At 37.6% G+C, this 13,999-nt stretch overlaps 1 protein-coding gene across 8 annotated transcripts in view; it reads left to right on the top strand.

The window, feature by feature from the left end:
• The window catches only part of strbp (spermatid perinuclear RNA binding protein), a 137,266-nt gene extending 123,637 nt beyond the window's left edge, over positions 1-13,629 (top strand). For 5 of the 8 annotated variants that reach the window (XM_052037336.1, XM_052037337.1, XM_052037338.1 and 2 more), the window contains 4 exons: positions 3,468-3,608; positions 3,976-4,102; positions 10,010-10,054; positions 13,166-13,613. In XM_052037336.1, coding sequence (XP_051893296.1) covers positions 3,468-3,608; positions 3,976-4,102; positions 10,010-10,054; positions 13,166-13,248 — 396 coding nt within the window. In that variant the 3' untranslated portion in view covers positions 13,249-13,613. Of the gene's footprint in view, positions 1-3,467; positions 3,609-3,975; positions 4,103-10,009; positions 10,055-13,165 lie in introns of all 8 variants that reach the window. The other 3 variants (XM_052037343.1, XM_052037340.1, XM_052037342.1) reach the window with 2 other exon arrangements.
• Positions 13,630-13,999: the final 370 nt, after the last annotated feature.

Genomic DNA, 13,999 nt, shown 5'->3' with positions numbered 1-13,999 from the left:
TGCTGTTTTACCTCTTCCCTTCCCGCCATCCAGGTGCCCAAGCACTCCTTCCAGGTGAAGCAGCAATGCACTTATTCATCTTCCAATTTAGTGTACTGCAGTTAGTGCTCATGATCTGGTATCCGTTGGGTTGGAGAAGTCAAATACAGATTGGACTAAGCTTTGCAGACCCCCCCCACTCAATTTGCAAGGGAGATACTGAGCTTCCAGTTGCCTGTGATTTTAATTCTCCATCCCACTCCCAGTCTGTTTGGAGGCTCTTGCACTGTTCTAATGATGCCCAACATAGCTTGAGAAACAAGTATCTCATCTTCCAACTTACAGCCTTCAGGACTCAACACTGAATTCAACCACTTCAAACAACTAGCCTTTCCAGTGCTTCTCTATCCACAGACCCTGCCTAACCTGCTGGGTATTTCCAGCATTTTTTGTTTTATCTCCAAATGGGAACAATCCTTGTTTACTACTTCATTGTCTTTAGTATATCTCATAGAGTCAGAGAGAGTTATATAGTCCAAGATACCTATCAATGCTAATCCCATTTTTCTGCAGTTGGCCCCTATCCCTCTATTCCTCTCATATCTATGTACCTGCCCAAATGCTTTTTAAATGCTGTGATTTTACCTTTATCTACCACCTCCTCTGACAGCCTGTTCTGTAAACCCACCGCCTCTGTGTGAAATGGAGATGCAAGAGATTCTGCAGATGCTTGAATTTGTGTGTGTTACCTCTGTGTGAGAAACTTGCTCCTTGGATTTCCTTTAAATATTTCCCCTTTCACCTTAACCCTGTCTTCTAGTTTTATATTCACCTACCTTTGGAAAAAGTCTGTGACTATCTTACCCTATTATGCCTTTCGTAATTTTATAAACCTCTATTGTTACCCCTCAACCTCCTGTGCACCAGTGAAAACAATCCCACCCTATCCAATCTCTCCTTGTAACTAAATCCTGTTCAGATATTCCAAGTGGAATATCATGTACAGCTACAACATGATGCCCCAACTCTTATACTCAATATACCTGCCTATGAAGATAAATAAACTAAACACCTTCTTCACTATCCTATCCACCTGTGTTGTCACTTTCAGCAAGCTGTGAATTTGCACCCCAAGGTCCTTCTGTAAATCAACACTTTTAAGGTCCCTTGCATTTATTGTATATGTCCAGGAGGTATTAGATGACCCAAAATGCATTACTTCACACTTGTCTGGACTAAATTACATCTGCCACCACTCCACCCAACTTTACAGCTGATCTATGTCGCTCTGTACCCTTAGGCATTCATGCTCGTTATCTACAGCTCCACCAATCTTCATATCGTCAGCAAACTTACTTATCAGACCACAGACATTCTCATCCAAGTCATATATATAAATGACAAACAACAGAACCTTTTCTGGTAAAGAAGCTTTAGTACAAGGCATATTTCTTTTGTTTAAGGAATAGTTAGTCTCTGCAACTCAGTTAATCCTCCACCAGAAAACAGTGTGGGCTGGAGTGCAGTACCCAATGGTAACTGCAATAATTTGAGATCTCAGGCTTTATTTAATGCTCCAGACTGCATGCATTGATCATGCTGCTTCAACTAAATAAGAAAGTGTTACCTCATTGATAACCTTCTGGCTGGAGATTGTCTGAATTAATAATATACAGCTTTTAAAAATTTTAATGTTCATATTAACTTTCATAATAACTTCTGTTACAGTCTAAGAGGTTAGAAAATATATATGAAATGTTGTGTTAAGATGCTTTTACTTTAATACAAAGCTTTTCACAAACCTGTGAAGATTTACATGGTGCAGTCTCAACCACTTGCACCAGTCACACTCATTATATGCAGCCACTTGTATCAGACCAGTGGTGCTATCTATTTGCCACTTTCACTAAAGGCTATTAAAACACTAACACCTATAGTAGGTTACGACTGAACAACTGCTCTTTTGAACATAATTTATCAAATTGCTTTACTTTCTTGATCTGTCACTTTAGTCCTGTCCCATTCTGTTGTGTAGAGAGTTGTTTCCATGATTAGCTTTGCAGTGAAATATCTTTATTAAGGTAGAAGTTTAATAGAATTTTTGTTCTACAGTCTCTGCACTGACATGGTGCAAAGCAGGAGTGGAAAATTTAACTGTGGTATATAAGCAAAAGAGCTTAAAAACAAACTGTAATCAGACACTGGCAGGGTTTCACATCTAGAAATTTACCCTTCACTAGTGCTGAAAAAAGCAATGTAGTAGTGGCTACATTTTGCGCTCTGCTTCAGAAATTAATTTTCATTGAACTCCGGTTATCCATACAAAATTAGTCAATTTAGCTACTGAGATAAAAACAAACAAAATTACTAAGCAGAAGTGCCGAGACAGGAGACAGTGAAATAAAATCCACATAGATCAGGAAGCATGGCGCGCATTTAAGGTGGAGAAACGTCAACTTGAAGTGAAGAAAGTAAGCCATAGTTCAGAAATAGTTCCACAGATCCAAGAGAGGTGAACGGGGCAAATAGTAATTGAGACAAAGAGGAGGAATAATGGCATTGAAAAGGAATGACACCCTTGCTTTGAATTGACTGCAAATGTAGATCTCTTGAAAGAGGACAAAGTTCATAGTGCCTATAGCACTCGTGGAGATTCATTTCGTTAAATCTCTGGTGTAGATTTTTAGGGGTACTAGTATAGTTTTCTTAACAATTTTTGAGTTATTAAGTGGAACAATGATTTTCATTGGAAACTTTAATAAAGCAGAAGAACCCTCATAATGCTTTGTTTTCCTTACAGCAGTTGGTTGAGTGCGCAGATACGAATTCCAAATGTTGTGAAAGGCATTGTATACAGCATTAAAAATGAAAAGGAGGCGGCCCACTTCAGCCTCTTCGTATCCTCCAGCTAATGCTTCAGGGTTTTCTCAAAGGCTGCTTTTTTATGCAGATAACGTTACCCAGATTGAGAGAGTGCCTAGATAACATGTGATGTCACCTACTTTCCTTGCAAGGCAAAATGTGCTTGCTAGACATAACTAAGGCTCATTGCTGGAAGGCTAGAAACTATAAGATTGCTCTTTTAGAAAATCTTAATACCCTTGGAAGAACAATAATTTTTCTAGGAAGTTTTACATTTTTGATCTGTTTCATGTTTAAATGTAACCTTAACATTAAATTCCTTTTTGCTAGTTATGCAAGTATAATATTTATTAGAAAACATACTCATTGGTTATGCACACACACATACTTGAGATGATGTTTTAAGAATCCATTAATTTTTAAGTTACTGTCCCATTAAGAATAAATATTGATTTTATTTTTGTCTTAAACACATTATAAATCCTTGGCAGCGATTGTACTCCAACCCACAGAGAATATTCATTTATTTACCTTAATAGTTGGAAATGTGAACCTATGGTAATGCACATCATGGAGAGTTACCAAATAGTTTGTAAAGATTTGCAAATTCCCAATTCTTTTTTTAGGTGGAAGTAGATGGTCAGAAATTCAAGGGAGCAGGTCCTAATAAGAAAGTAGCGAAGGCCAGTGCTGCTTTAGCTGCCCTTGAAAAACTCTTTTCTGGTCCCAGTGCTGCAAACATCAAGAAAAAGAGGACTGGTCCTCCGGTAAGATTTCTACCCTTTTTTTTGCTGCCTCTGCTGTATTTAACAATATACTTTTTGATTATCTTTGAGCATGTAAACAGTTCATGTAGAAAAATATGTCCTGTCAACATCAGTGCACACATTTACACTTCTAAATATAATGTATAGTTACATGAATCTGTCAGTTTTTTCTAATATTTTATCATTTTCCACATTTCTTGTACTGCAAAAATGCACCACACCATACAAGGATAATTTGCTCATTACAAGATGATTGACAACTAAATTTGAAACAAATATGCTTTGAATAAATTAAGATTTTTAATATAAAAAAAATCAGTAAAGCAGTTGTTGACTCAAGAACTTTATTGCCTTTCATCTCATAAAGACTAAGGGTCCAATAGCTGCTCCAGCAGTTGCAGTCCAGTCACTCAGAGGCAGAGGCAGAGGGGCTTTGAACAGAGGAGCATTTGCCGGTGCAGCAGTAACAGCTGCTCCAGGATACCTAACGCCAGGTATGGTGCATTGCTTAACAGAAACGGTCAACATCTTACTAAAGGTAACACTATTTACTCTGTACAAGCCAAGATGTATCCTGTCATCTCATGGTATTATTAGAAGGACACAGGATTTAAATTCAGCTCACCTGTGCCAATTAAAACACAGGTGCATATCATGAAGCCTTCAATGTTATTTGTTCTTGCTGTGAATTGTATTTTAAAACCACTGTTGGAAAAAAAAGAAATATTAAATCATAGGGTGCTTGTCAAAAAACCTGCAGTAAATGCATGTGAGCTGAAGGTCTGCAGAATTGTAGAAATGATCTGGTCAAATGTTGTGCGAAGATACTGAATTAAAATTGTTTGTCATACATATTTCTGCTGATACTCTCAATTTAATGTTTTCATTTCTAGATGTCTTGAGTATCATCTCTTCACAGATAATACTCAGACATGTAAAAATGATAAAAATACATTGTGAGTATCAGCAGAAATATATGTATGACAAACAATTTTAATTCGATATCTTAGCACATTTGACCAGATCAGTGCCACAATTCTGCAGACCCTCAGCTCGCATGCATTTACTGCGGATTGCATTAATGTTTCCTCACTTTCCTAAATGTAGGAAGGATGCTTTCCTTTAACAAAAGATTCTCTTAGCCTAGTTCTTGGTTACTTTATTCAGGTGACTTGGATGAATAAGTGTCAAGTATTTAACTGGGCCAGATTATGCAGAGAGCTGGAACAGCATTTCTGGAGAGAAGCACCAGCTAGCTGCAGTGCACATATCAGCACATTCCAGACATCAGAGTCTGTGCACTGCAGCGTGGAATTATGAAACACACTGGAGGTCACGTTACAGTGCCTCTGTCCTCCCGCACTGCCACCGGACACAGCCTCAAGTTCAGTAGTGCCAGTACAGTACCGAGTTGAGGAGTTGGATATAATTCCTATCTGGTACGATTAGCACTGTCCAATTAATTAGATATATTTCAACTGCTTATAAATATCTCTGATCATCAGAGACATTTAGAAACAATTGAAGATTTGTTTGATAGCGCCAAGCTATCAGGAACCCATCAAAATTCTCTGTGGGCAAGACTATTGTTTCTGGCACCTGTGTGCTTGTCACCGCTCATGGCCTGCTCTGCCTCATGGAACTCCCACAGCAACAAACCAGGCAGGGACATAGAGAACCACAGCACAGGCTCCAGCGCAATCCAGCCAAATGTTTTCAAGTTAATTTTTTCCACTTATTTTTAACGATGATTAGAAATGCAGTAAATGCTTTGACTACCCTCATTACAAAGACATTTTCCATCTATCTACAAAAGTATAGATTGATTCAATAATTTCAAAAAAAAGTTAATAGAAGCAGAAAACCCATAATTTATTATTTTGTAAGTTTAATATTGACTCATTGCTGTGGACACAGCTTTTTTTAAATCAAGGCCTTATTCTTGCCATAGTTACAAGGGCTGTATCTAGCCTTAATATAAGTTTGCAAAATAACTGGCCAATGTAGACTTCAGTGTTAACACATTCCCTACCAGGCATGTCATAATATTTACTTTTACACATACATAGTCATGTTGGTCCTAGAGTTTCAAGTTGTAAAATAATTCCATGGCAAATCATTTAAATGTTCTATTTTACCAGAGATGATAGTGTGTTGCTGCATAGGAGTCTAAAAAATTGTTATGGAGTGTTGTGTCAATTGCATTTAGGTTTCTGTAAGAAGCATTAGCATGTACTGATTTGTGTATTGATTCCTTGCAGAGGGATTTTGTAACCTCAGTTATGCCATTAGGGAGATACTAACTGGAAGTCAGGCATTTCTCCTCAGTGGAGGAAATAAAACAAAATTGGCCTGTGGCTCACGTGGATCATTTGCACACACTTTTCAGCAGCTGGACTGAGATTTAATATTGGACTCAAATTTGTTTCAAATTATTTTGTTCATGGGAATTTTCTTCTGAATTATGCCACAAGTTCTATCTTGTTAACCTTATTTCAGAATGCCTTTTGAAATATCTAACAACTGGAAGAAATTCAGTGCCGGGTAGCAGGGCAAGAATTGATATAAGATAAAAAGATGGAACACTAGAATCACAACAGCATAAGAGAAAAAAATGGATATTGTTTCAAGTTTGCCTTCTAATCACAATTGAAAATGTTAGATTTATATTGCTTGTTTTAAACTTTATATAATAATCATTCATGTTTGATTACATTGAAGTCCTTATTTTTATTTGTAAGGTTACAATTTCTAATACCAGATTGCACATTTAACTCTTAGTGCGGTTGTAGAGTCCATCTATTCAATCCTCCATTTTTTTATTGGGTTGGTTTAATAAGAATAATGAATGTAATGAAAGGATTTGCTGAAGCCACCTTGCAAAGAGTCACCACATCTGGCTTCATCTTTGATACCTCTCCTGATAGTAATAATGTTTGCTGGGCTTAATAACTTGGATGTGAATGTAGGAAGCATGATCAGTAAGTTTGCAGATGATACAAGATGAGTGGTGTCGTCGATAGTGAGGACATAGATCATATGGGAAGTTGGGCAATACAATGGCAAATGGAATTTAATCCTGATAAGTGTGAGGTGATGCATTTTGGGAGGGCAAATGGAACAGCAAACAAGGGGAGGACGTGCAGTAAGTGGTAGGGCCGGACTTTGGGGTACATGGCCATGAATCCCTAAAGGTGGCAGCACAGGTAGATGAGATGGTGAAGAAGGCATATGAGCTGTATGCCTTCATCAGCTGTGACATAGAATACAAGAGCTGGGATATCACACCACACCTTTTTAAAAAAAAATATTGGTACGGCCATTCCTGGAGTATTGTGTGCAGTTCTGGTCACCACACTGTAGGAAGGATGTGGTTGTGCTGGAGAGGGTGCAGAGGAGATTCACCAGGCTGTTGCCTGGATTGGAGTATTTCAGTTATAACGAGAGACTGAATGGGCTGGGTTTGGGCCAGAGCAGGGAAGACTAATAAGAGGTGATGTGACAGGTGTATAAAATTGAGGGGGATAGTTAGGGTAGATATTAGTTTTCTTCCCCATAGTGTATATGCCAGACAAGAGGGCATAGGGTTAAAGGGAGACGTAGGAGGTTTAAAGGGGATCCGAGGGGAATTTTTTTCCACACAGAGGGTGATTGGAGCCTGGATGCGCTGCCTGAAGAGCTGGTAGAGCCAGATATTCTCACAATGTTTAAGAAGCATCTAGACAAGTACTTGAATTGCCAAGGCACAGAAGGCTACAGGTCTAATGTGGTTAAGTGGAATTAGTTAAGATAGGTCCAACAGGAGGCATAGACATGATTGGCTGGTGAGCCTTTTTCTGTGCTATTCAACTCTGACTCTGTGACCTAATTGGTCAATCTTTCGGTGAGACTCATAATATTTAATCTCTGCAGTATTCATGTGCACACATTTATGTGAATGAAAATTTTGTCCATGCCCAGGTTTTCTATTTATAATGGCAAAGTTAGTGAGAATGGGAAGGATACTTCTTTGTAATGGGTGAATTTTGTTGAAATCTTGGCATGACTGGCAATGCCAACATTGATTGCTATCCTTCGTCTTGAGTAGGAGCTGCTGAGGGCCCCTGCTTAAATCTTTGCAGTCCCTCAGGTGAAGATATTCCCACAGTTGGTAGGGTTGTTCCAGGAATTAGACCCAGTGATACTGAAGGATGTAGGATGGCGTGTGACCTGACACCAGGGACACCTTAGGGTTTCTAAGCATCTGCTGCCCTGTCCTTCTTGGTCGCGGGTTTGAGAGACGCTGTCAGATTAGCCTAGGTGAGTAACAACAGTGCCTTTGGTAATTCGTACGCACTTTAGCCATTCTGCGCCAGTGGTGTATGAAATGAAAATTCAGAGTGATGGATGGGGTACCAATCCTGGACACTGTAAAGCTTCTTGAGAGGTTTTGAAGCCCTATGAAACCAAGCAAACAGAGGGTCTTCCATCATGATTCTGACTGTAGATTGTAGATGACATACCACAAGTTCTCCAGCCTCTCACCTTCTCTTTTAGCCGCAGTATATGTGTGATTGGTCCGGTTGAATATTTGGTCAATGGTGGCTTCCCAGGATGTTGATGATGGGGGGGGACTCATAATTGGTAATGTCATTGAATGTCAAGCATAGATGCTTGGACTTCAGTTGCATTTGGCACTTTTTTTTTCGCTTGGGTGTTATTTGCAGCTTTTAGACTATGCCTGAACATGTCATCTAAGTCTTGCTGCTTGTTGAGGAGTTGCAAGTGGACTTGAACATTATGCAGTCATCAATGAGCAACCCCACTTCTGACGTTATGATGGTAAGAAGTTACTGATGAAGTAGCTCTGAAGATGATTGGACCCAGAACACTCCACTAAGGAGTTACTGCGGTGATATCCTGAGGCTGTGATGATTGACCTCCAACAATCCCAAACATCATCCTTTCTGCGAGGTATTACTCCACATTGGAATGCTTTCCTTTTCATGTCCATTGACTTCAGTTTTACTTGATCAAGTGTTGCCTTGATGTCAAGGGCAGTAGGTCTCAACTCAAGAGTTCAGCTCTTTGGTCCATGTTATTTGTGTATAAGTGCCACTTGATCGCAGTGTCAATAACATGTTCTATCACATTGCTGACGATTGAGGGTATTCTGATTTGGCAGTAATTATCTAGAATAAAAAGTGCCTGAAACACCCTGCTAGCTGACCTGTTGAGTGTTTCCAGCATTTTTGTTTCAGATTTCCAGCAACTGTACTTTTTTGATTTTCATTTATTGAGTAATTAGTTGGATTGGATTCATCCTGCCTTTTTTGAATAGGAGATGTCTGGGAAATGTTCCTTTGTTGAATAATCCCTTTGCATTATCCTGTGCTCATTGTCATTTCTTGATAATCAAACAGGGTGAATTGAAATCGCTGAAGACTAGCTCTTGTGATCGTGGCAATCTCAGGAGAGAACAAAGATAGATCATCAATTCAGCACTTGGCTGAAGATAATTGTGAATGCTTCAGTGTTGTCATATTGGCTTTATACCTTGAGGCAGTAAATACAAAAACAACAAGATAAAAAGATGCATTTATAAAGGATCTTTCACAAACTCGGTACACCTCAGCTAGCACTGTGGTACAACTAATCGAGCTGCTGCCTTTGGAGTCTGCATATTCTCTTGCTGTCACTGTGTGGGTTTCCCCAGGTGTACCGGTTCCCTCCCACATCTCAAAGACGTATTGGTTGGTAGGTTAATTGGTAAATCAAATGGGTAGATAGGTATATTGTTGAAAAACTTTGTTTTGCATACCATCCATACAGATCATTTCATCACATCAGTGCGTCGAGGTAGTACAAGGAAAAAGCAATAACAGAATAAATTGCCCCTGGTGTAGGTGAATCTGGGGAAATTGATGAAAATATGGAGAGAATAAAGAAAATGGAATTAATGTAGGATAATTGTAATGGGTGATTAATCGTCGGTGCAGATTCAGTAGGGCGAAGGTATATTTCTGTGCTGTATCCGTCTGTGACTCTATGATCTCAAATCATTTAACAGCCAACCAAAAGATTTAAGTTAAGAGGTAGGAGGTTTAGAGGGGATCTGAGGTGAATTTTTTTTCACACACACTGTGGAATATGCTGCCTGAAGAGGTGGTGAAGGCAAATGCTTTTATAACATATTAGAAGCATCTAGGCAAGTACTTGAATTGCCAGGGCATGTAGGGCTACAGATGTTATGGAGGTAAATGTGATTGGCGTAGACAGCCACAACAGGCAGCATGGGCATGGTGGGCCAAAGAGCAAGGCTTCTGTGCTGTACAACTCTATGACTCTTCATTGCTATGTGTTCTTCCAAGCATACTACAGAGAAGTAAATTAGAAAATTGATGTTGATCTTTTGTCTTTAGGTTATGGTGCACCATATGGATACAGTGCTGCTGCCCCGGCTTATGGTATGTATGCCATCATATTAAGTTGTGAACCTTAATATCATTTGCCTAGTGCCTTAATCTTGGACATCTATATCTCTGTACTGCATAGAGATATAGATGTATATGTGAACATTGACAACCCTTTGAGTACTGAGTGCCCTTTTCCTATTTCATGATTGCTGTGGGTAATCAAACCATAAATGGCAGAAGTATTTCAAATTTTCAAACCCCCCCCCCCCCACCTCCCCTTGTATTTTGTACAGTTGTAATGTAGAGCACACAGAACATTATATGAACTCAGTCATTTAAAAATGTTCTTCCAAAAGATATCGTGATCTATTACTTTATGTACTCTGGGTTCAGTGTTACATTGAATTAAAACACAAAGTTGTTCTAGTTTTTAAATAATGACTAGTTAATTTTGATTTGCGTGCTCTTAAAAAACATCAGTTGTCAATTTGATATAGTTTAAAACACAATAGAAGAAATCAGCATAACCTTGTAGTTCTTCTCAGGGTTGGAGCCTCACTTGCTAAAGCCTTGTCCAAATGTAAAGGGAGTGATTGTAAATTTGCTTGTCCCCTTCCTTGCCCAATTATATATTTTATTAAATGTAATCCCAATGCTTACAGCCATTAGATGCTCTATTCAAAGCATCCTGCACTGCCAGAAAATTTGACAAGTAGGCTGCAATAAGAGAGAATTCACTGCTGCAATTAGTCTTTTTCACATAGTTTTAAGCAGAACTGATTAATTTAAAAGTGACGATGTAAAATGAGCCTGACTTGATACAGTATAAACCAGTGAATATTTAATTCTGATGTTATTCCAAATTCATAGCTGTCCAAATTGAAATTACATATAGAAGATTGAGGGTGATTTTGAAACATGGGAGTCTTGGGTTAAAATTGTGCATCTTCAAATTGCAGTGTTAGTAGCAGGAAGTTAGCTTCAAAATTGTAACCCACAGGTTTAATTAATTAGTAACAGGACAGGTGGAATGTCAGTACATTTCTGCCTGTCTGATGGTTGGCTCCCTGACAGTTTGTCTACTCTTGACAACTGATAGGCTTGATGAAATAGGTTACTGTGAAAAATGTCTTATCCTGTTAATTTTGTCTATTACTGAAATGAATATGTCCTTGCCTGTCAGTTTTGTTGCTTTATGCCTAATTTTCTTTGCAAGCTTTCAAAATTTACTTGACTATTATTGTTTTAACTGAGTTGAGGCTAAAATGAAGGAAGAACTTAAATGATTTAAATGTGACAATCTAAAAGCATCCTCGGCAAATGACAGCATTAGTATATTCTCACCCAGTAAATCAAAATCTTAGAGATTCGTTTCAATAAGCAGCCTCAATTTGAAATTTAATAATTAATTTCAAAGTACTCCTTCAGGGATAATTAACTTAGTGACCCACCAAACTTTAATGTAAGAGGTAAATGAAGTAATTCTGATGAATATATATTAACCTGAGGTATTAGCAGCCTTTGACTGTTCATACATCGATTTTGTATTATAATGCATATTTAATTTATTTCTAAATGATAGCACAATACTGGCGAATTTCCATAACTTACTAAAATAAGCTTGTTTTAATCACAGAAACTGGCACCATGCTGTTGCTTTGAATGAGTCTTATGTGCAAATGGTGACAAGCAAGTGCAAGATTTATTTGGAGCCTTGGTTGGACTGCACATATGAGCAGTTTGAGTATCATTTCAGTTCCAAATATAAATCTGCAAAGTTTGCTATTGCAGTCACAGTTGGCATGTGTCTGAAATAACCTACCTGATATGTTTCTAAAATCAGTCATGAACACTAATTCAGTGTGCAACAAAGTTCATTTGGATCAAAATTAGTATTTTCCACAACAAAGATATCATTGTCATCATTTCTCACATAAAGACCGTGTTTCTGCAGTGTCTAGATGTGACGCAAAAGAATATTTGACACGGCTGTTTCCTTGGCTGTAGGTTCAAAGTGTCTTAATGCCTTTGTCAGCTGTTGCATGTTGGGAAATTGCACTTCAGTCACCTGGTGCTGTTAAAACACCTACTGTTGCTGCTTTGTGATTTCTAATGAAGATTAAAATTGAGAATAAGAAATCTGTCTGGATTATATAGAATTCTGTGAGGCCACAAGAACTTAGTATTCAACCAAATATTAATTAACAACCCATAGATCTTTCCAGATATGCTGTTCAAATGAACTGCTAAATTATTTTTCTGTGGATGACATAAAATATGGATCAGTCTCACTGAAGGATAGATAGCAGAGTGTTGTGAAGTCTTTGCTGAATAGGAATTGATGCAAAGCTGTGGTAGCATCTGTGGTGAGGGTTTGCCGCCTAGATCAAGCAAGCACATGGTGCAAGATTATCATTTCCTGAAGACAGTTTGATCAAAACATTGGGTGCAATAATTAATATCTGAGTCTGTTAGAAATTGTGCACATTGAAATAATTCACTTCAATTTTTTTCCTCATATTGATCTGAGTTCCCTGCACCAACCATTATTGATCAAATCTGACATCATTTTCCATTAACTTATCGAAAATGCTTTGAGGCATGGGTACTTAATAGGTTAAAAAAAATGACTTTGATTTAGGAGTTGTGGCAGGGTGGTGCGGGGGGACAGTGGGTAGTTTTGAAACAGTTTTGCCAGTGTAGTGAATTTATAAACCTGGATTAAATAACTGCCTTAATTTTTTTACCTATGCAAGATTGGAGCTACATTGATTATTCTTTTTTAATGTTTAATGTAGTTTGTGATTTCCACTGTGCCCAGTTCTATCCCCATAAATTTATTCTGTAAATAAAATGAAATTTATGTTTGGCACATAAAGTTTCATCTTATATTGTAATATGCAAGTCACGGGGTTGTTTTCAGTATCTACATCTTAACAAAAGAGGTATGGGACCATTATGGATAAAAATTGAAGTTTCACACACGGTTGATTTGTATTATGATTAAGATTATTGCAGAGATGATACATGTAAAGAAAAATAAATAAATTGAAATGGAATGGCCAATCTGCAAAGATCTATGGTAACAGAACCTTATATTCTTAAGTCAATTTAATGGACCATTAAACTTATTTGGGGTCCTTTCGTTTCTTCTCTCTATAGGTTTGCCAGGCAAGAGAATGCTTCTGTTCCCTGTTATGAAAATTCCAACATATCCTGTTCCCCTTTACTCCTTTTTCAGCTAATTACTGTATTAGAAGCATAATAATAGCAAAAACAAAAAGAAAGCATTAGGAGGAAAAAGTTGCTTTTTTTTTAATTAAATTTCTTTTGAAAATGTTGTATGAAGCAAATTATTTGTAAAATAATTTTCCTATCTTTTTGATTTTAACAAAAAGGCTTAGTTCATTAAAACTTGAAAATGTACTGTGAAATGTTACCTCATTCTCAGAATATAACTTAATCCAGCCTTCTGTGGTAGAAAGTAATAAAATTTTAAAAAAAAACCTCACCAACATTTTAATTGAAGTATCATAGCTTCTGAAGAATTTTATGGAAGCTTATTTGTGAAGGATGTATAGATAATAGATCTCTGATCACAAATAAACACTTTCTGTTTCAGAACCAGCCAGCGTATTGCCTGTTTTATAAATCTCTTTTATGTAGTAAAGCCTTAACCCAGTATTGTGCATATGCTCTGTACTGGCCATCATTTGTGTAATAAATGTTAAATTCCTTACTCAAATTTCATAGCTGAATTAAGTTTTCAAAAATTAGATTTGGTTATTGTGAAACACTAAAGTTAGGCCAAATTAATTATAGTGTTTTATACAAATGATGGAAGCTGCAAATGAGCTAATATACCTACAGCTTTCTTAAGATATTGGTATGAAGCATGTGTGCTAAAATTGGCTTAAGGCTGTCTTGCCTCCATAATCTCATATATTTGGTTCTTGTGGCCTTTTTTCATAAGTTACCTGAGATGCACCTTAACTC

This window comes from Pristis pectinata, chromosome 23 (genome assembly GCF_009764475.1).
Source record: "Pristis pectinata isolate sPriPec2 chromosome 23, sPriPec2.1.pri, whole genome shotgun sequence".
NCBI lineage: Eukaryota > Metazoa > Chordata > Chondrichthyes > Rhinopristiformes > Pristidae > Pristis > Pristis pectinata.
The sequence above is the reverse complement of the archived record's forward strand: the minus strand, read 5'-3'. Positions and strand labels throughout refer to the sequence as shown.